This window comes from Pelobates fuscus, chromosome 1 (genome assembly GCF_036172605.1).
Source record: "Pelobates fuscus isolate aPelFus1 chromosome 1, aPelFus1.pri, whole genome shotgun sequence".
In the NCBI taxonomy this organism is placed as follows: Eukaryota; Metazoa; Chordata; class Amphibia; order Anura; family Pelobatidae; genus Pelobates; species Pelobates fuscus.
In genome coordinates, this window is record NC_086317.1 from 302,589,505 (window position 1) to 302,612,741 (window position 23,237).

General features: G+C 40.6%; 1 protein-coding gene across 2 annotated transcripts in view; it reads right to left on the bottom strand.

The window, feature by feature from the left end:
- GCC2 (GRIP and coiled-coil domain containing 2) overlaps window positions 1-23,237 on the bottom strand; it is a 100,634-nt gene that overhangs the window by 66,045 nt on the left and 11,352 nt on the right. For both annotated transcript variants that reach the window (XM_063458078.1, XM_063458087.1), the window contains exons 4-8: window positions 18,882-18,949; window positions 15,574-15,678; window positions 11,192-13,612; window positions 3,555-3,627; window positions 446-546 (exon numbers count right to left, since the gene is read on the bottom strand). In XM_063458078.1, the coding sequence (XP_063314148.1) occupies window positions 446-546; window positions 3,555-3,627; window positions 11,192-13,612; window positions 15,574-15,678; window positions 18,882-18,949 (2,768 nt within the window). The remainder of the gene's footprint in view (window positions 1-445; window positions 547-3,554; window positions 3,628-11,191; window positions 13,613-15,573; window positions 15,679-18,881; window positions 18,950-23,237) is intronic.

Genomic DNA, 23,237 nt, shown 5'->3' on the forward strand with positions numbered 1-23,237 from the left:
GCATGTACAGCAAAATGCTGCACCAATCACCATCTCCTCATATAGATGCATTGAATCAATGCATCTCTATTAGAAACGTTTAGAGCCTCCATGCAGAGCATGGAGACGTTGAAAATCAGTCCTGCACAGCACCTCTAGTGGCCATCTGAGTGGCTGCCACTAGAGGTGTTCTTAGGCAGTAATGTAAACACTCCTTTTCTCTGAAATTGCAGTGTTTACAGTGCCAAGGCTGCAGGGGCACAATAACCACTACATTAAGCTGTAGTTGTTCTGGTGACTATCGTGTCCCTTTAAACTTCTCTAAATATACAGACTTCCTTTTTGCAGGTTTCATATAAATCTATCCAGTGGCTTATTTGTGTTGTTATATTTATAAATAAAATTGCAAACGGGAAGTCAGCAAAAACACAAACCGTTTACAAACATTTTGTATGCAAACAATTACCTCCTTCTTACTGGAGTCTAATTCCTTCTTTGCTTTTATAGCAACTGCCTTAATTTTGTTGCTTTTCTCCTCTTTTTCTTTAGATTCCTTCAGCATAATGTCTGTAAACAGAGAGAAAAAAATACAGAGTCACACATTTCGATTATCAAAAAAAAATATATATACTACTTCAGAAACCATTTCTAAACAATATAAAGGATACTTAGAAACATGCTAATAAACAGTGATGAACTTAGAGGTTGGGTGCCCCATGATAGAACATTTTTGAAATGCCAGAAATTCCTACTTGTTTAAATAGCCCAAGCCTTCATTAATTTCAAGATTCTCTTTTTGTATGGATCACGTGTGGGGCTGGAGTCCCAGGGTTTATAGTACAATGGAAAAAATAAGGTCATAAAATAATAAATAAATATATAATTTAGTTATCTAGATTTTGGTTGCTACTAAATAGCTGGTTGCGAGGAATTGAAAAACAGCAGTGATTCCATATTGGTATATGGTTAAAAATACAGCTTAGATTTCGAACTAAGATGGAAAAATTTAACTTAGGTCAATCAAAAGAAAATTGGAGAATTTGATTAAGAAAAATAGAAAAACTGTAAGATTAAATTTCACCCCCTCTACGTACAATATTGGGGTTCATACTGGGTACTGCTGTTGCATAAACACATTTGTTTATGCATGGCTTGTATGGTTGTCATAATGTAGCTCGCGCTTTAAGACTGTATTGTTTTAACATTTTTGTTTTTGTGCTTTAAATCAGGGCTCGACAAATCCCAAGCGCCAGGTCACCATGGCAACTAGGGGCCGAGCAGCTAACTCATAGAGAGCAGAGGCAGGTGGCCAGTGCTGCCGGCTCATTGAGAGCGTAGGCAAACGGTGCGGTAGGCTCTAGGAAAGCGAAGTCGAAAACAAACCCGTAATCTTCTTGCTTTGCTCCCTCGTGGGTACACCTTGATACCGGGAACTGGAATATGACGCAATTCCGACCCAGACATCACTAAAAAGCACACCCGGGAGCAGAGCAAGAAGACCGTGGAGTTGATTAGAGCAGCCCCACTGGACCCAGGAAAGGATTCACTCCAGCTCTCCCAAAAGGTAGGAAGATTGGGTGGGCAAATTAAAAGAAAAATTATTCGCGAGTGTGTGAGTGTTGCAGTATAAGTGTGTGTGTCTGTCAGTGAGAGTGTGTGTCTGTCAGTGAGAGTGTCTGTTTGGGTGACTAGCCCCACTTACCTTTTTTCCCCCCCACACTGTGCTGGGCTCCCAACACTAGCCGATCTTGCTAATCTCAGCCAATCCAAAGCTTTCGCCCAAGAAGATTACGTAAAGCCCCAGAGCTGTGTCACTAAGTGCTGAGGGGCATGAAAGTCACCAGTGCTCTGCTGACTTCCACTGTGTGGCAGAAGCTTCATGGAATGGGTTTCCATGGCAGAGAAGCTGCATGCAAGCCTCCCCTCACCAAGAACAATACAAAGTAATCTAATCGAGTGGTGTAAAGCTGTGGTCTCTCATCCAGTCCTCATAGACCACCAACAGTCCAGGTTTTGTCAGTATCTCCATATAAATAAAACAGGGAAATACATAAATCCTGGACTGTTAGTAGGCCATGAGGACTGGGTTGGAGACCACTGATGTAAAGCACACCACCATTGGACTCTGGAGCAGTTGTAACATGTTCCGTGGAGAGAAGAGTGACGTTTCTCTGTTTGCCAGATGCCAGGAGAATGTTACCTGCCTGACGATACCTGCATTGTGCCAACTGTAAAGCTTGGTAGAGGAGGGATAATTGTATAGGGCTGTTTTTCAGGTGTTGGGCTAGGCCCCTTACTTCCAGTGATGCTTCAGCATACCAAGAAATATTGCACAATGCCATGCTTCCGACATTGTGGGAACAGTTTGGGGCAAGTTCCTTTTATATTCCAGCATGACTGTGCACAAAGCAAGGTTCATAAACACATGGTTGGATGTAGAAGAACTTGTCTGGTGTAGAATAACTTGACTGTACAGAGCCCAATCCCATTGATCTCAATCCCATTGAACACCTTTTGGATGAACTGAAACAGAGATTGTGAGCCAGGCCTTTTTGTCCAACATCAGTGTCTGACCTCACAAATGCTTTACTGGATGAATGGGCAAAAATACCCACAAAAACTCTCCAAAATCTTGTGATTTGACGCACGCACTAACAGAACACACACACACTCTTTAACTGAAACACACACACACACATTCTCTCACAAATTATGTGTTTTATTTTAATTTATGTCCACTCAGCCTCCCTACCTTTAGGGAGCTGGAGTGGATCCTGTCATCTTCCTGCTCTGTTCCCTCGTTCGCTGTTTAGAGATGCCGAGGCCGGAGTGACATCATATCCCTGCTCCTGGCATCACAGCAGGGTACACGAGTGAGCAGAGCAAGAAGATGACTGCTCCCTTGTGGCCGTCTCCATTCTGCCTCAGTCGGCCAAAAGAGCGCCTCCACTTTCTCTCTTGGCTGGTCAGTCGCAAGCCCGTCTCCATTCTCCCTCAGCCGGCCCTCTCTCCGGGAATGGATGGGCTGAAAAACTCCCAGGCACCAGGACAATATTTTTAGTCGCCATGGCGAGCTGGATTTGTTGAGCCCTGATGTTTGATATCTCCCATATGTACATAAAGGAAAAACCATTAACAATAATAAAATATAACATATCATGACCTCTGTATCATTTTGTAATACTCTAAAGAAAAGGCAGAAAATGAAGATTGTGCAAGTTTTTCTTCCTATGTATAGATTAGATAATCTCTGCAAGCCCAATGTAATGCACTTTTAAAGATGGGACCCGAAGGAGTAAGGGTAAGCCAAGAGATTCACTGAAAAGAGATTTTGGTTATATGCATGCATTACAAAATATACAGAGGAGGTATATCATTACTCATCTAATTATGTTTACAAGTGCAATTTCTAAATGTACCACATTTTCTATGTATACAATTCTTGTTACAAAAGGATATATACCCAATGAAACCTCCACTAATACTCTTATGTACAGACACATCATATTTGTAATGAGAAAGAACAATGTAATAGTCAGTCAAATATGAAAAAGAGAGAGAGAAAGACACAATACCTATTTTGTTTTGAAGTTCTGACATGTATGTTTGCTGTTCAAGTTCTAAAGCTTTTGCTTTTGAAAGTAAATCCTAAAATAAATAGAAATACAATTTAAAACATTAAATAGAATCACATTTACATCAACGATTCCTAGGACAAACATCTGTTTATAAGACATGGTGGGAGGTAATCTCCATTCTGTTGTACTCTGATTATATTGTAAAATGAATTGTTAAAAAGAGGTACATATAATTCAAATGAACTTGAATATCATGAGAGAATAACATTTAAATCATATGTTTTGCTAGCCAATATGCTAACACATCTATATATATAAAAAGCTCTCTTATTAAAGGGACACTATATTCACCCAGACCACTTCACTCCATCAAGTGGTCTGAGTACAGTGTCCCTGCAATGTAAAACAATACATTGTAACATGTTTATATTACTAATACTATAGTGGTCTGTTGCTAGGTTCAGGAATTTTACTTACTGAATGGGTGCAAAATTTATATTGGTTTTGTAAACATTTCATTTTAAATATAGTTTGTTTATTAATTTATTGTACATCTCTTACATATCTCCAGCTGGGCCCTGGGAAGTCTATAGAAGGATAGAGTAAATTCAAGAAAACACTTTTCAACAATTATCGTAGCCCAACAAGCAAATTATAAATATATACACACACACACACACACAGGGCCAGACTGGGAAAAAAATTCGGCCCGGGCATTTTCCAATCACAGCGGCCCCCTGAGAAAGGGGCAGGGCCAGAGAGGGTGTGTTATGTCATCACTAATGACAAGCACGCCTCCTCTCAAAGTGAGCATGTTAGTTCAATGCGCAGAGCCCTGCTGAAGAGCTCTAGCATGGAAAAAAGGACCTGTATTTGTTCTGTGCAGCGCAAGCAAATTTAATAACATGCTTGTGCTGTGTTTGCTATATAAGTGGGATACCAGAGGACAAAAGGGCCAGAAAAGTGTATGGTGCATGTGTTTGGAGCCTGCTTGTGGGATTGCGTCTGTGTAGAGTGAGCTGATTGTGGTGTGGTATTGTGTAAATAGGTCGATTTCATTTGTGTTTGGGGTGAAATATGTGTGCCTAGGGGCTGTAGAGAGTGTGTGAATAGGGGATGTAGCGAGTGTGTGCATACGGCCAGTAGAGTGTGTGTAGGGGTTGTAGAGAGTGTGTGTTTATAGAATGTAGTGTGTGCATAGGGGATCCAGAGTTTGTATGTCAGGAATGTAGTGTGTGTAGGTGGTGCAGTGTGTGTAGGGGATCTTGTGTGTAAAGGACCCAGAGTGTGTATAGGAGATTGTGTGTGTGTGTGTGTGTGTGTATAGAGGATTCAGAGTGTATATAGGGTAAGGGATCTAGCGTGTATCTGGAGCCTGTGTGTAGTGGTGCTGTATTATATAATACACACACACACATAAATATATATATATTTGGACGTATTGTATGTGTGAAGGGCGCAGTGTGTTGGGTGTGCTGTGTGTATGTGTGAAGGGTGCAGCATGTGAGTATTGCAGTGTGTGTGTGTGAGGGTGTTCTTATCTACTGTCACATTCTATGTTTCTAATTTTTTGTGTCTGTTAACTTACTGAGGGTTATTTTATATATTATACATACGTGTGTGTGTTGTATATGTGTGTAAGTGTGTTGTGTGACTGAAGTTGATGTGTGTGTCTGAGGGTGCTGTGTGTGTGTGTGTGAGGGTGCTGTGTGTGTGTGTAAGGGTGCTGTGTGTGCTGTCTGTGTATGAGGGTGCTGTGTGTGTGTCTGAGGGTGCTGTGTGTGTGTGTGTGTGTGTGTGTGTAAGGGTGCTGTGTGTGCTGTCTGTCTGAGGGTCTGATTTTAGTATGAGTGTGCTGTGTGTGAGTGCTCTTAGTAAGAGTGTATATAGCACAGTGTTTGTATAAATATGTTTTGTTTGTTTTTATTTAAATAAACTAAAAACTATGTTTCCCCCCCCCCCCTCCCCTTCTTACCTTTAGCCTGGGATGGGGTTGGAAGCTGGGTTTCCATGGGGAGGGTGGGGGGTGCCGTCTTCCCTGGTGGTCCAGTGGTGAGAGTGAACTCTAGCCTGCTGGGCTAGAGTTCACTCTCGCGAGATCTGAGCGTTGCCGTGGTAACCGCAGCAACGCTCAGACCTCGCAAGAGGACCTGGCGGAGCTGCTGGCTAGAGCTCCGCCGGTCCTCTCCTACCTCCTACCTCACTCCCCAGCTGGCGGCCGCATCTCAGTGCCTCTGGGCCGGTGAGGGAGATCTTCGATCTCCCTCACCGGCCCATGGAGGCACACAGCAGGGCCAGCGCTCTGATAGTGCTGGCCCTGCAGGTGCTGGCAGGTGTGATCCTGTGATCTTTCCTGCCGGCCTCGGCCCACCGGGCATTTGCCTGGTATGCCCGATGGCCAGTCCGGGCCTGCATATATACATATACACCTGTGCAATAATCATGCTTTATAATCAGCATCTTGATATGCCACACCTGTGAGGTGGATGGATTATCTCAGCAAAGGCGAAGTGCTCACTTACACAGATTTAGACAGATTTGTGAACAATATTTGAGAGAAAATGGCCTATTGTGATCTTTGAGTTCAGCTCGTGAAAAATGGGGGCAAAAACAAGTGTTGCGTTTATAATTTTGTTCAGTGTATATATGCCATTCTCGTTCAGGTCATCCCACCCACCTCACCCCTTAAACTTTATTTATTAATACTTTTACTCTTGGTGAGCCCTCTTTTTATTACAGGCCTACCCGTACGTTGGTTATGGCACACCCCAACCAACTTTGCATTAACTCGAATCACGCATATTATTATTATGTTTCCGACAACAAATACAGACATACATACATACATATATATATATAATATTTATTTTATTTATACACACAGAGAAATGTTAACTTGCTTCATTCCTCTCCTCTTTGCTCCAAACAATGTCATGATATGCTAAGAAAGTCTAAAGAAAAAGTAATATTTTTCTGTCAGCTCAACTTTCTAATCTTAGGATACATACCCTTGTTTCTGAAAATGTATGTTGTTACATGCCATTTACAAACATAATTAAAGATAGTAAAAAATGCTGTAAAGTAAGAACGTGCGACAGAAACTCGGTCCCAAGAGCCCCTAAAAGAGGTGTGTGAACAGCAATCAATGTACAAACTATACATTGTTACTTTGATAATTCTGCAGTGCCCTCTGCTGAGTACATAGAAGTGTGCACATTTGCATAATGTTGGTATGCAAATTAGGGCAACAAAATACAGGGAACCTTGGAACTCAAACAGTCCTTTACCTGAACAATTAGGTAACAAAAAAATGAGAGAGAAAAAAAATTGTGGCAGAACCAGAACAAAAGCTTGGTAAGCGAACAAATCTTGCAGAATTTATTTTATTGGTACCTCGTTGGTATGACGCATCAGCCGTTAGCGCTAGACAAAGCGAACAGAGCTCCATTCTGTCAGCCTTTAGTTGCACAAAAACTCACCATGGATCCAAAGAACATTAGCCAACCCAAGAGGAAAATTGTGAGAGTTTTAAATGGGATGCTCCTGTTGTTGAGGATATTATGTCTTTAAGAAAGTCGATGGCTTGCAGGTGAATGATGAAGATGTGGAGGAGTTAGTGGAGGATCGCCAGACCTACTTCACCACAAAAGAACTCAAAGACCTTCAAAGGGAGCAGAAACAGACAGCATCTGAGGAATGCTATGTCTTACTTTAGACACAGTTTAAAACATAGGCAACAAGTCTTACTTGAAAATATTTTTGTGAAGAAAAGGTCCCGTGAGTCTCAACAAAGTGTCAGTGGTGTGAAACGATCAAGGGAAAAAACGCCAGAAGAACAGTTACCTATTGTGATTATGGAAGGGGACTCCCGATCCAAACAATAACATCTCTTCTCCTTTCCACTTATGCCATGAACTCTCATCATTACAGGTGAAGCAAAGTTAAAATTTAATTTAATTTACATTGTGTTTAATGTTTTTCTGTATGACTTTAGGCATGTAAGGTATTTATAAACTGTAAAATTTGTGTTAAAATGCTGTACTTTTGGGGGTCTGGAATGGATTAATTTACAGTAATTCTTATGGGAATTTTTGATTCGGTTCTTGAACAAAATCAGATCTCGTACAGCCTTCTCGAATGGATTAAATTCGAGATTCCATTGTAAGTAGAAATGTATATATTGTTGCTTTTTATTGTGTTTGGAAATATTACTTGCATTATATAGTCCATGTTTTAATTTTAAATTGCTCATTCTCCAATGTTGTGTGTGTGTATATATATATATATATATATATATATATATATATATATATATATATATATATATATATATATTTATTTTAAATGTTTGTCACCACATGTTTAAGGCCTAGTCCTTGTCCAAAATAAACAATTATGTTAGTTCCTTTTGGAACGGTGTGTCCTGTGTGGATTTGTTTAGGGATCCCATTAATAGAGTCGTCGAACCAATTGGCTGGCTGCACGAACCCTCTAGCCTGGCCTAAAAGCTACAAGTGCCTTTATAAAAGCTAGAGCTATTCACAGAGTAGGCAGAAGTGTGGACACCTGCCTGAGAAAGAGAGCTGCAGAGGAATAGTCAGAGGGGACAATACCTGCCTGGAAGGAGAGAGTTCCAGAGAGATACCACAGTCAAGTGTTACAGGGTCCCAGAAAGCGGCTAGGAAGTGGACTGGGCAAAGGTATTTGGTCGGAGTACAGGATCTCAACCACAGAATGCTTTCGAAAACAGGAATGTAAACAGTTATCATTTTTATCAAAATGCAAAGTGAGGGAATAATGATTCATTCCGATTTTCCTTCTGTTCACTGTCAGAATTCCTCCATAATGTTTCCAGTCCGATCGTCATTACCCGTATGACTTCTGGGTTTCGCCGATCCGTCTGACGTCACGCGCTTCCCTTTGAAAAGGAAGCTGCAAACTAATCAAGATTGCTCAAATAATTTGTGCCTCTTGCATACTTGCTACTTTGTTTCAGATTGCTGTCTGAGCTTTACTTCTAGCTTCTCCGTGTACCAAACCATCTGGCTTGCTCCTGAAAACACTGTCTTCTATGTGTACCGAATCCAATGGCTTACTCCTGACTACGCTGATCTCTCCACTTTCTCTATTCCTCTACATACTTCCAGGAACCATAACCCTTATAATTTCTGGAAAGGACTTCAATGCACATCATTCAAAGTAAGCAAAATAAGTTCTCCAGTTCTCGGGATTATTAATTGGTTCGCACCTGAAGTTATTGGGAAGGATTAGAAGGAATATAATTGTCTGCCATCTGGGATTCAACTACTCATCCTTTTTTTTTTTTTTTAATTCTTTATTTTTCATGTGCAAAGAATAACAACAGGCTGGGAACGCCACGATAGCTGTATCCAGCACAACATAAACAGTTAATATATGACAGTTACATGGCTATAGTGAGTCAGCACATTTTTATATTTAAATGAGAGTATAAACGTAGATATGTACAAGTTGTGTCCGTGAATGAAAAGATAAATTAGCGTAGAATTAACATGTGGGCTTATTTTGCTATCGTTTCTAGTCGAAGCTTAGTGTTACTGCGGGACATGACCTCTCCTATGCTTGAGGCGGGTGGTTCACCCGTGGCTTGCATGCGCGGAGTGTATGTTTAGTGATGTCACCATGTGTGTAGTGGCCAGTAGGGTAATTTAGGATCCCCGGTCACCCTGGGGGGGGGGGGGGGGAGAAGAGAGAGAGTGAAAATCAAGTTCTCTCAATGGCCCTGTGTCTGTCGGGCAGATATGTGGTTGTGGGTATAACTGCTGTAGCGGGTCACCATTCCCTCTGACTTTAAAAAAGTATAGCCTGTGGCAATATAATGTGTCTAAAATAAAAAATACTAATGATATCAACAAAATACAAGGAAACGAATAACTTTTGCACTGTGCACCAACGTGCGTTTAGAGTTCCTTAGTGTATGCCCTTGGGGCGAGTCGGTGGGCCTGGAGACCCGTAAAGAACGAGAAGCGGCCTCATGAGCCATCAAAGTCCCGTCAGGTTGCGGCTGCTGTGCCTTTCCGTGTTTCGAGCCGTCGGGGGACAAATGGTAGAGTCGTCGCCGGGTCCCCGATCCCAGGTGTAGCGGGTATGGTGCGTTGTCCCGTCGCTGGAATGGAGTCCTGTATAAGGCCCAGTGTTGGAAGCAGGTCTCTCGCTCCCTGCATATCTTGAATAATGTGCCGGGAGTCTCCGTGTGAGATTTGTAAGGCGCGCGGGGCCCTCCACTTGTACGTGATGTTCTGCGCGTGGAGGAGTGCCGTGAAGGGCTGGAGAGACCGGCGCCAGGCCATTGTGGACCGTGAGAGGTCTGAGTAAAATGACAGCGATTGAGTTTCGAACAGGTAGGGAGAGCGGTTCCGTGTTGCGTTCAGCACTGCTGTTTTATCTCTACTGTTTGGTAGCCGTACCAGTAGGTCCCTGGGTTGTGTGGTAGGGGCTGTGGTAGGCCTTGGAAGTCGGAACATCCCTTCTGGGGTTATCTGCTTAGCTTGTTTGGCAGTAAGTAGGGTCGTGAGTAGCCGTCTTATAAAATGAGGTAATTCCTCCGCCGGCATCTCCTCTGCGATCCCTCGGATCTTAATGTTTTGGCTGCGCCTCTGGTCCTCCAGGACTGCGAATTGGTGCTCATCAACTACTCATCTTTTAATGAGACCTATTCATTTATTACTTCTGCCAGAACCAAAAGGACTCTGTTTCATTTACTAGGAAGAATTACCTCTGTGTTATTATTGCTTAAGTAAAATAACTTTATTATATGTTCCTAATTAATGAATTGCCATATTTAATTTATGTGCCAATCGATTCAGATTGAACCAATAACCTGCAAGATTATCTTTGCTCATGCATTATCATTTTAGAATCGTATTACAACAGAAGTTTGCCAAAGCAAAATTGTTTTATTTCCATCAACATTATTTTCTTAAAGTGACGGTAATAAATCTCTTTATTCATCTGGTTGAGTTCCAAATAACCTTTCCACAAGTATTACATTCACTTACTTTGCATTTTGCTAACTAATAAAAAAAAAAGTAAACTGTTAACATTTCTATTTTTGAAAACATTCTTACTTTACAGCATTTTTCCCACCTGCCTAAAACGTTTGCACAGTAGAATTATAAATTACTGTTATGCATTACCTTATTGGCTCATGTTGAACTTTGAGAAGTCCCTCCTGGGTCACAGATACTCAAGAAATCATGAATGAAGTCTGTTCTCATCTGCATGCCAAGTTGGGAACTGTGGGATATTTGTAGATGATTTTTTTGCACAGTGTGGACGATGATTTCTAGAGTTTCTGTGCCTAAGGGAAACTTTTCAAAGTCCAACATGAGATATGATGGTGCATAAGAGTATTTTTTCAATTTGCACTATATATATCTAATCACTGGCCAAAATGGTACAATCTGTAAAAAAAAAATCTCCATAAAAATTTCCTTAACTATTCTTAATTCCCAATTTAGAGAATTAGTCTAGTGTTCAGACCTGCCAAGATTTTGATGATTTCAGTGATTGCACATGGTTATTTAGGGAGTTTTATATGGATATGGAAGTATGAATATATGGGATAACACACTTTTCAAAATGCAACAACTAACCTTAGCCGAGTCCAGTTCTTGTGTAAGCGCATGGATACTAGAATCCTTATTTTCTATTGTGATTTTTACGTCTTCCTGATTAGACTCTAGATTAGTCGATGTCTTCTGTTTCTCAATACACTCCAGGTCTGCAGCAAGCTTTTCTGTGTGAGAAAGGAGGCCCTGATTTTCCAGCTTTGCTTTTTCGAGTGCAATTTTCATCTCTAGCAGGTCCATTTGCAGGGCTTTTTTGTCTGCAAGGGTTTCCTCTAATTCCTCCTTCAACAGCGTTTTCTCTTTAGAGTAGTCACTTGATAAAGCTCTTAACTCGGCACACTGAGACTCTAATTCTTCCTGTAGTCTCCCAAGTTGAACAGATTTCTCATCTATCAGTGATGTCAGATGTTGGTTTTCTTGATTCAGGTGACACACCGCAGCACTGATTGTTTGAAGCTCAAGGATTAGATCTTGCTCTTCATTATTCTCAAGTGACAATGCCTCCATAACAATAATAAGCTGACATTGTATTGCTTCAATCTGGTGTTTCTCTGTTTCAAGCAACTTTTCTGTACATTCCTTGCCTTCTGCGATGTCTTGCAATTTAATTCTCATTTCCTCCAGTTCATTTCTTAATGTGAGGCAGTCATCATGTTCAGTCTTAAGCTTATCAAGCTCTCTGATGAGCATATTGTTTTCTTCTCCAAGTCTTGAAACATTATTGTTGCCATTTTGTAACTCTATCTCCATCTTTTGCTTCTCAAGAACCAACATATCCATTTGCTGTTGGAGACTGTTGACACAACCTTGATTCTGGTGACTGCTGCTCATAGATTCGTCTAGTTGTTTAGTTAACTCATCTATGGTTTGTTTCAATTCAGCATTACATTTTGCCTGAGATTCAGCTTCCTGCTGTAAAGCCAAATTCTTTGCTTCCTCGCTTTTGCACATTGTCTGCAGTTCTGATAGTTTCTCACTTAATGAACTAATACTTGAGGCCATCTCTGTGTTTTGCACTGTATTTTGATTAAATTTGATCTCTGTGTCTTTTAGAATCTCCTCTTTTTGGGACAGTGATGCCATAATCTCTTCATTCATCTTCTGCAGGTGACTAATTTGAAGCTGAAGTTCATCATATTCAGTTTTCTTGGACGATAAATTCTCTGCCTCAGCCTTTAGCCTGTTCACAGTTTCCATCAAGTCATTCTTGTCTTTATAGGCAGCTCTCAGCTTCTGCTGAAGCTCATGGACATCAGTGGCCTGCTGCTCTTTCATTGCTTTAAACTCTTTGCTGATCTTGCCAGCAGATTCACCAAGTTCCATTTCAAAGTTAAGAAGTGTTTGCTTGATGGAATCATAATTACTTAGTGCCTCTTCTTTTTCCTCCTCAAGTTTAACACACTGTTCCTTAAGAACATTTATTTCATCTGTTAATGTTGATCTCTCATTTTCAAAGCGTGCTGATATTGCTTGTTTCAACTCTGCTATTTCTTTCTTGTGTTGTTCTCTCATGTCTTGGATTCCCTTGCTTTGCTCTGTCCTCAGTCTCTCAAACTCTGTTTTTGTGGTCTGAAGTTGAGATTGTAATTTCTCTGTTAAATTATTGTAGTCTTCTATGGCAAGTTGCAGCTCATTTATCTTGAATTCCAGGTCTTCTCGTTCGTGAAAATACTCCGCTTTTAGTTGTTGTACTTCCATTTCCAATTCGGCTTTCACATTGTTTGTATAGGTAAGCTCATCTCTCAGAATGCTGTGCCGAGACTCTAACTCGGCCAAAAGGCCTTCCAGATGTTCAGCTTTACCTTGTTCTACAGGTGTACTATCAAAAGTACACCTGTTCTCTAGTTTTTCTCTGAGAATTTGGATTTCACACTCATACTTTGCTTTTTTCTCGTTTTCTTCAATCAACAAGCTCTCTTTATTTTCATACTGTTTAATCAGGTCTTGCGTTTTCTCCTTCTCACTCTCATATTGCTTTGCTACATACTCAAGCTTATTCATTAGCTCGGACACTTCAGTCTGGTGTACAGACCCAAGCCTTAAAAGTTCCTCATTAAGGTTTTGGGTCTTAGCACAGTACTCTTCTGAACATGACAACGCTGCATCTTTGAGCTTGGCGATTTCCTGATTTTTCTCTTCTGTGACGGATTGCAAAGCTTTGTTTAAATCAGATATCTGTTCTTTGTAGGCTCTGTGGAGCTGTTGAACTTCTTCTTCCAGTTTTTTACTCTCTGCTTTTTTATCTTCACATAATTGTAGGGAATTTGAAAGAGCATTTTGTCTTTCAATAGCATCTTGCAGCTCTCTTTGCATCGAATCCACCTCGTCTTTTTGCCTGCATCGAGTTTGCTGCAGCTCATGCTTTAACGTTTCTACCTCTTTTAATAAGCTGTTGCGCGACTCTTCCCAAGATTTCTGTAGCTCCGATCCTTTTGTCTCAGCATCCTAAAAAATGTAAATACATTTACAACAATGAAAAATGTAAAGCATGCTTTATGTAAAGAGTCTTATACTTATTTACTTCATGTTTGTATATTTAGAATTATATTTAGCTTTGTTCTAATCAACCACATGTTTCATATAATTCTATAATTTTATATCTCTGATTTCTAAAGTAGGTCTTGATTTAATTCTATTCTCAGAAACCAGTTGAGGATTATTGCTTTATATATATTTTTTTTTAATCAAAATTTGTCTTGAATAAATGCCAGCCAAAATTCAAGCATCCAAACCTGATTAAAGAGTCAGCAGCTCAAAACAAAACCGCCAATAAAGGTGCATCAGAAGCACATTTATCAGTCTTTATTAGTAACATAACCTTAATTTTTCATTAAAAAACAAAACAAAACAAAAAGTCCATTGGAATCAATATGACCCAAATATTTAGTAGACATGCCCTCACTCTCAATGCAGATAGTTTGGGGCATGTGCGCTAAACAGTGAGCAGTTAGCTGTTGCTCACTGTAATAAAATTTAAAAATTGTGGCTAGTTGCTAGTAAAGTATGGAGGAGGCTTTGCACAGGTCCTCTACCTGTGTGCATCAGGTGGGGACTGACAAATAATAGTGAGTAGACAGGTAACTGTCCAACACCCTGCTCTGTGAACAGAGTATGGTGGGCTATTAAATAAAAGTGGGGTGGTGCATTCTAGTGTTTGCCCAACTCCCCCCCTCAGCCTCCAACCATGGGCAGCAGGTATGGGCTATTAATATAATCAAGGAGGGGGATCTAGTGGCCGCAGGTGGAGTCTATTTTAAAAATATAAGTTGGGATGGATGTACTGGAGCCGATAAACTGCTGATGAATGAAATTGGCTCTAATTAAATTAATTAAAAAGGTAGTATTTTCATAATTTGGAGTTAAATGGATTGTGAGTGAATGGAAAGCTACAGAGACTGACTGAGAAAAGTGAATATTTAGAAAAATACAAAAAATTAAATAAAACATTTGAGAAAATATATCTAAAAGTAGCCAACCCGATTTAGTTTTATTGTCCTCCCTCCGACTCACTAAGTCCTAAATGTCCCCCATGTATTGCTTTCTCTTCTATTCATCAGTTTTTTTCCTCCCCCTTCCATGATATTAATGCCAGATCTATCCAACCTATTGCCAAAGTCATTGCTGCCTTCACGTACACTTTACGTAATACGCATGCCGACTGTTTTCTTTCCCCCTCATGTGGAGGAGTTGAGGGCTGGCATGGAGCAGTTACATATATTGTGGTCTAGGGAGTTGGAGTCGTGGAGTTTGTGGCTTGGAAAAGCAGAGTTAACTGGGAGTGGGAGTGAAGCGGAGATATTGTGGGCAGCTGGAGTTTTATGAGTATATCATAGATACAATAATCAAGTAGGACAGGAGCAGAGATGAACAGCTACGTCAAAGAGGAGGCGGGGTTCTGAAGATTGCCGAGGGTTGGAGTGGAAACAGATCCTGATAAGTGTGCAGAATGGACGGATGGTTAGCGAGATTATAGAGAAAGGACGAGACAAGGGGACTTGACAAATCGATTTGTCAAGAGGAGGAAAGATACATAAGACAAGTTACTAAGTATTAATAAAAGATTTAAATAGAGGAAGAGAGGAGGAAACAATTCAAGAAAGATAACTTTGGCATGACAGAGGTAATTTAAAGAATTATAAAAATACGATAATTTTATCTTAAATTGCTAACATCTGTGCTATGAATAATGCTATAAATAACATTAGGGTTTAGTCACTAAAACAGAAATTATGGAGAATTGATAAATAAGTCACAAACTTTAGATGCAAATAGATAAATTGTAAAAAAAAAAAAAAAAGTTTTTTTTTTTTTTTTACCTAAACTGTGCAATTCCATTGTCAATTTTCCACAATTGCCACCTTATTTGATTTTGAGTAGATGTAGAGAAGAAGGCAAAACAGAATTACCTCAGCTTCATGTTTTGTTTTTGCATATTCTTTTTTCAGAATGACCAACTGCTGCTGAATTTCAGCTTTTTCTAAAAGAACAGAGTCAAGTCTTTCACTGAGTGCCTAGCAGAAGAGGGAGTAAATACACAAGTCACAGGTACAAGTAAGAATCAAGTTTGATTTTATTTTCCAGAAGGTTGCCAGTATTAAAGGGACACTCCAGGCACCCAGACCACTTCGGCTAATTGAAGTGGTCTGGGTGCTGTGTCCCTTTTGCATTTACAAGCAAATAGCACATCAATAAAACAATAAATAAAAATGAAATGGTAAGTAGTCAGTTTGAATATATATATATCTCACAAAAGTGAGTACACCCCTCACATTTTTGTAAATATATATCTTTTCATGTGACAACACTTAAGAAAAGACACTCTGCTACAATGTAAAGTAGTAAGTGTACAGCCTGTATAACTGTAAATTTGCTGTCCCCTCAAAATAACAACACACAGACATTAATGTCTAAACCGTTGGCAACAAAAGTGAGTACACTATGTGGAAATGTCCAAATTGGGCCCAAAGTATATTTTGTGTGGCCACAATTATTTTCCAGCACTGCCTTAACCCTCATGGGCATGGAGTTCACCAGAGCTTCACAGATTGCCACTGGAGTCCACTTCCATTCCTCCATGACGACATCACAGAGCTGGTGGATGTTAGAGACCTTGCGCTCCCCCACCTTCCGTTTGAGAATGTCCCACAGATGCTCAATAGGGTTTAGGTCTAGAGACATGCTTGGACAGTCCATCACCTTTACCTTCAGCTTCTTTAGCAAAGCAGTGGTCGTCTTGGAGGTGTGTTTGGGGTCGTTATCCTGTTGGAATGCTGCCCTGCGGCTCAGTCTCCAAAGGCAGGGGATCATGCTCTGCTTCAGTATGTCACAGTACAAGTTGGCATTCATGGTTCCCTCAATGAACTGTAGCTCCCCAGTACCGGCAGCACTCATGCACGCCCAGACCATGACACTCCCACCACCATGCTTGACTGTAGGCAAGACACACTTGTCTTTGTACTCTTCACCTGGTTGCCGCCACACATGCTTGACACCATCTGAACCAAATAAGTTTATCTTGGTCTCATCGGACCACGGGACATGGTTCCAGTAATCCATGCCCTTAGTGCACTCAACTTCTTTGGTCGACCATGGAGAGGCCTGTTCTGAGTGGAACCTGTCCTGTGAAACCACTGTATGGTCTTGCACACCGTGCTGCAGCTCAGTTTCAGGGTTTTGGCAATCTTCTTATAGCCTCCGCCATCTTTATGTAGAGCAACAATTCTTTTTTTCAGATCTTTAGAGAGTTCTTTGTCATGCGGTGCCATGTTGACCTTCCAGTGACCAGTATGAGAGCGATAACGCCAAATTTAACAAACCTGCTCCCCATTCACACCTGTGACCTTGTAACACTGACGAGTCACATGACACCGGGGAGGGAAAATGGCTAATTGGGCCCAATCTGGACATTTCCACTTAGGGGGTGTGCTCACTTTTGTTGCCAACAGCAAATTTACATTGTTATACAGGCTGTACACTTAGTACTTTATATTGTAGCAGAGTGTAATTTCTTCAGTGTTGTCACATGAAAAGATATAAAATATTTACAAAAATATGAGGGATGTACTCACTTTTGTGAGATAATATATTATAATTATTTCCATTTATATAGCACCAACAGATTCCTTAGCGCTTTACAATATTATAAGAGGGGGGATTTAGTTATAAATAGGACAATTACAAAAAAACCTACAGGAACGAAAGGTTGAAGAGGACCCTGCTCAAACAAGCTTACAATCTATAGGAGGTGGGGTGTAAAACATAATAAGACAGGGAATATATGGTTTTATATAAACCAAAATTCTATAACATCAAATGTTGCAAAACACCCCTAGGTTAAAACGGTTAATGTAAGTTCTCAGGAATTTTAATATTACCAGGGTTATTCGTTAAAGTGAGATCAGTGAGGTTGGATCAAAGCATAGCTGACCTGGAGAACTTTTTTAGTTCAGCTATTTTGACCTCAAATATACATGTTGAATTCTCACTTTAGTAAATAACCTGGCATGTTTTTGTATACTTAGCAAATATTATCTTGTAGCGCTTTTTAAACGAAATATGTAGAAATCCAGACACCTATCTTGGAATTAGGGGCCTTCATCTTGGCTGCCCATCATTCACAGCTATAAATGCTACCCTTTTCTAACAAGCAGTTATTTCTGTTCTCTTCCTCAAATGCAACGTGTAGCAGAGACTGATTTAGATTGTGACATCAATTGCAAAATCTTACATTTTAAGAGTAAATGGAGCATGAAAGAGTTAACGTGATTTTCAATGTTTTAATTAATGGTGTCAATGATTTTCAAAGACGAGAAAGTTCTGTTTTAACAGAGATGGGTGTCTACGTTTAAAAAAAATATATACTTTTGCACTGTGTTTTGGGATCCAAGTCTGGTAATAAGCTTAAAGGGACACTATAGTCTAAAAGAGCACATCATCTCAATGAAGTGGTCTGGGTGCAGGGTTCCTGTTTACATTGCAGTGTTCAATCCATCTCTAATAGTGCTTCTGCTGCACTAACCAAGTAAAGAAAAAAAAGTCACATGATGCGGAATCCCCAATATGAAAGCATTAAATCAATGATTTCCTACGGGGACATTTCAATGTGCGCCACTGACATTTCTGAATTGCAGAGAAGTGAAAGAACCTCTTTAAGTGTCCTTTGTAGAATCAAAAACCAAGGAATATAAGAACACTGAGAACAGACAAAAGCCTAGAGAAACTCAAAAGCTTGCCCTTCGGTAAATCCCCACGCAGGTCTCAAAAGTAATTTTTGCTCACTTGTGCCATTACAGAGAGAACATACCTGAAGCATACCAGACTGGCCCCACCCGTACGGGCAGCCCAGAACCGAAATGCCAGCAAGTTCCCTCTGCACAAGAGATACAGCAACCCCAGACAATCGTTTCTGCCTTCTTTGGGCCTCATCAGTGAGGTGTAGCTGATACCCCTCCAAGCACAGTGAGCACGGGTCCACGTCTGGATTACCCTTTTAACTTGGGGAGAGCCAAGTTAACGCATTGAAGCAAAAACAAAGAATATGAGAACGGACAGAAGCTTAGAGAAACTCAATATCTGGCTCTTGTAGAATCATGGATAATTTTCCATGAATCCCCACAGAGGAAGTCCATAAAACTCGGCAGCATTTAGAAAAGGGAAGAAATCTGCCCTTAGAAACATCAAGCTAAATAAAATAGAAATTTAAAACTCTCTTTACCTGTAAAACATCATTGTTCTCTTCTTTAACTGGTCTTGATTTGAGCACCTCTACTTCTTTCTCAAGATCTGGAAGAAATATTTTTAAAATTTTAGACAAATGGCTAGTTACACACACTACATTTGCTGTGTCTTGCACTATAATGCCAGTGACATAGAGGTTAAAACATTGTTTTTCTATAAACCTTATGGACTCAGGAGTTATACAAAAGGCGTAGTTTAGTATTGACACATCCTAACATTAGAGTGCAAATACCAAACGATATTTGTGTTCACAAAAAAAAAGTGCATTTAGTGAAAATAAAATATAAGAAGAAAGAAACTTCCCTGTATAAGGTAAAGCTTCGAGAGTACCCCAAAGACTTCCTCTTGTCTTCCACAGAATATGTATACAAAAAAAATTGGGGAGTATCTGCTAAAACAATAGAAGGCAAAACAACATAGCATATAACTGTCAAAACGAGAAAAAGAGAGAAAAAGTGGAGAAACACTCACCAAAATAGTGGGTGTAGTCCAGATTGTCTCTCTAGGGAATACCTCTTAATATAACTGTCACATATATAAACGGGGGAAAAACAGGGGAACGGGGAGGGAGAGGAGGGTTTTAAACCTTTATTGAAGTGACTAAATAAAATTGGTAGGTAGATTACCAAATAGAGGAAGAGCCCCTCTAAATAGTGGGTAAGTACTGTAAAGTTAGAAATGCTCAAATACAGGAGGTATATCTAAGGTACAGGGTACCTAGCTGGCTTTCAAATGTCTATATACAGAGTATCTGGCTGGCTTTCAATTATCTATATGTAGGCAAATGGGTGACTACTCATATGTAGTAAATTATAGACTGCACCTGAGTTAAACCAAAAATCCCTGCCCCAAGATAGCAACCTTCTACTGCCTCCCGAAAATCCACAAGAACATGGAGGACCCACCAGGCCGTCCCATAGTGTCTGGGATAGACAACCTGACCCAAAATGGGAGCTTGTACATTGATCAGATCCTCAGACCTTTTGTGGAACTTCTCCCCTCTTACATTAGAGACACCAAACAAGCTGCGCACCTACTTTCAAAACTCAAGATTTCGCCCACGTCCAATCTATGTAGTTTGGACGTGGAAGCGTTATACTCATCTATTCCACATCAAAGGGGAATTTAACACACCCATTTCTTCCTAGCCAAGAGGGGCATTGAACACCAGGCACATACCGACTTTGTTACCAAGCTAATGAAGTTTATCTTGTCACACAATTTCTTCCTTTTCAACAAGAAATTCTACCACCAGGTGAGAGGTACGGCAATGGGCACGGCTTGTGCGCCATCATATGCCAAGAACAAAGGTGGGAAGAACAAATTAAGACCTCTAGCGTATTAATGCCCTTTATATCCAAGATCACATCTTGGTACAGGTACATTGACGATGGTGGGAAGAACAAATTAAGACCTCTAGCGTATTAATGCCCTTTATATCCAAGATCACATCTTGGTACAGGTACATTGACGATGGTGGGAAGAACAAATTAAGACCTCTAGCGTATTAATGCCCTTTATATCCAAGATCACATATTGGTACAGGTACATTGACGATGTCCTACTAATCTGGCAGGGGGATACTGAGGAATTTAATCAATTTGTGTCTCTCCTCAATAACAACGAGGATAACCTCAGGTTCACCGCCGAGTTCGGCGGCGACTCCCTGAATTTTCTCGATCTAACAATCTTAAAAGGTGAGGATGGCTCCCTTAAAACAACTTTGTTTAGGAAACCGTCGGCATCAAATTCCCTCCTTAAATGGGAGAGCCATCACCCTAGAGCTCTCAAACAGGGGATCCCGACTGGACAATATCTGAGACTCCGACGCAACTGTTCGGACTTAGAGGACTTCCAAATAAAAGCGAAATCCCTAAACCTACAATTCAAAGAGAAGGGATACCCGAACAGATGTCTCAAAAGAGCGTACAAAAGGGCCCTTATGACCAACAGGGATGATCTCTTGTCGGAAGGTTCGAACTCCAAACCTACTGCAGACAAAACCATCAGAATGATAGGAACATTTGACAGCGGCTGGAACGAGGTTAAAGAGTCTCTCCAAAAATTTAATTTTACTTAAGGACATTCACCTTAAAACTGTTTTAACACCACAAGTTTCCATCACAGCCCGGAGAGGCAGAAATCTGCGTGATATCCTAGTCCCTAGCCATTTTATGGTAAAACAAAAACCACAGACCACATGGCTTGGTAGTAAAATCCCAGTAGGCACATACAAATGTGGCAGATGTGTAGCCTGCAAGTTCATCTCAAGAGACTCTAAAAGAGTAAACGACAGTGAAGGAAAACAGTCCTTCCAGATTACACATTTCTTCAATTGCAACTCTACGGGTGTTATCTATCTGCTCACCTGTAGTTGCAAACTAATGTATGTGGGGAAGACCTTCAGGCCCTTTAAGGAACGTATAAAAGAGCATGCGAGATGCACAAAAAACCGAATGGAGACACCTATCTCTAGACACCTCAAAGACAAACATGGGGGGTCTTCTAGAGATATACGGTTTTGTGGGTTGGAACTGGTTAAGCGGGAACAACGACGGGGAGATTATGATAAAATCCTGCGCCAAAAAGAGTGCAGGTGGATCTATAAACTGAACACCCTAGAGGCCTCAATGAGGGTTTCTCTTTCTCCCCCTTCATATGATTAACCCCTCTAACCCCTTTCCTCCTGGTCTTATAGCATCCACTATTTTTGAATGCTCTAATACGTACCTTTTTCCGTCATCCTACTACGTACATATAGTGATTTTCTAATCTTTCCCTTTGAAAGATGCCACTCCGGTCCCCCATTGGATACCAACAAGAGGAATGTGTCTCCAATTCCCACATAACATTATGAATGGGACACGGAGAGAAACCACTCCCCCCTCTTCCAGATTGGTTGATCCGAAGGGGGAGGAGTCATACCTGCGACGTAACATTACGTAGGGGACCTACACGCCGATTGGCGGTCCCCTTAGAATGGGAGGGACCTACCTCCTTTATAACCGGCATCTAGCCCGGTTTTCAATTCAGCTCTTGACAAAGGCGTGTTTAAACGCCGAAACGCGCGTCAAGCGTTTTTTTCTCCTGCCGATGCTCATTACTTTACTATTTTTTTGCCACTTGAAACTTCGGACCAGGCTTTTCTTTTCTTTTTGTTTGGGGTGTTTAATTTATTTGCACTGCCACTATGCTCATGGAGTAGGCATCTTTGTCTCTACACGGCATTTTTCTTTTGGGTAGACATGGGACTCATATGATCGGGATATGCTTGAGGCTGCCTTGAAGTAGCAGTTTAGCTATACTCTCACAGTGCGTGAGTTAGCTAGCTAGCCTAGGGATACGCTAGGATATTCCTGCAGTGATGTGTTAAGTGGCACGTTCCTGTAATCTTTTAAGCCACATTATCCCACTGTCTGCTGAGGGATACCCTCTTATCGGTATACACTCCTTTTGCATTTGGGGTGGACACGATATTTAGACTAACGTGGATATGCCCATGGTCTGACATATAATATGGGATTGGGGGATATGTGCAACATTACCCCATTATAAGACCTATTTTACTCTGTGTATAATCTTTTCAATATAGTAGCCTATACCAGAGACTACGGTCTTTTTGCTTCTTTATTTCACCATAACCACTGCCAGGTACCCTCCATCCCTACCTAAATTTACACTGCTATCTCACCAAGTTTTTGGTTTAACTCAGGTGCAGTCTATAATTTACTACATATGAGTAGTCACCCATTTGCCTACATATAGATAATTGAAAGCCAGCCAGTTACTCTGTATATAGACATTTGAAAGCCAGCTAGGTACCCTGTACCTTAGATATACCTCCTGTATTTGAGCATTTCTAACTTTACAGTACTTACCCATTATTTAGAGGGGCTCTTCCCCTATTTGGTAATCTACCTACCAATTTTATTTAGTCACTTCAATAAAGGTTTAAAACCCTCCTCCCCCTCCCCGTTCCCCTGTTTTTCCCCCGTTTATATATGTGACAGTTATATTAAGAGGTATTCCCTAGAGAGACAATCTGGACTACACCCACTATTTTGGTGAGTGTTTCTCCACTTTTTCTCTCTTTTTCTTGTTTTGACTTTACCTGGGGTTAAGCCCCGTATACCTCGTGTAACCTACTCTTGAGTCTGTGGGGCTGGTCTATCCAGCACGACATACTCTCTCTTTTTCTAGCATATAACTGTGTGGATAAGGTGCCCAAATAGTGCAAATCCAAATGGCCACTCACACTTTCCACAAATTAATAATGCCTTGTATATAGTTCCCTAAAGGGGATATATTAAAATCACTTTATGTAGGCTCTAGA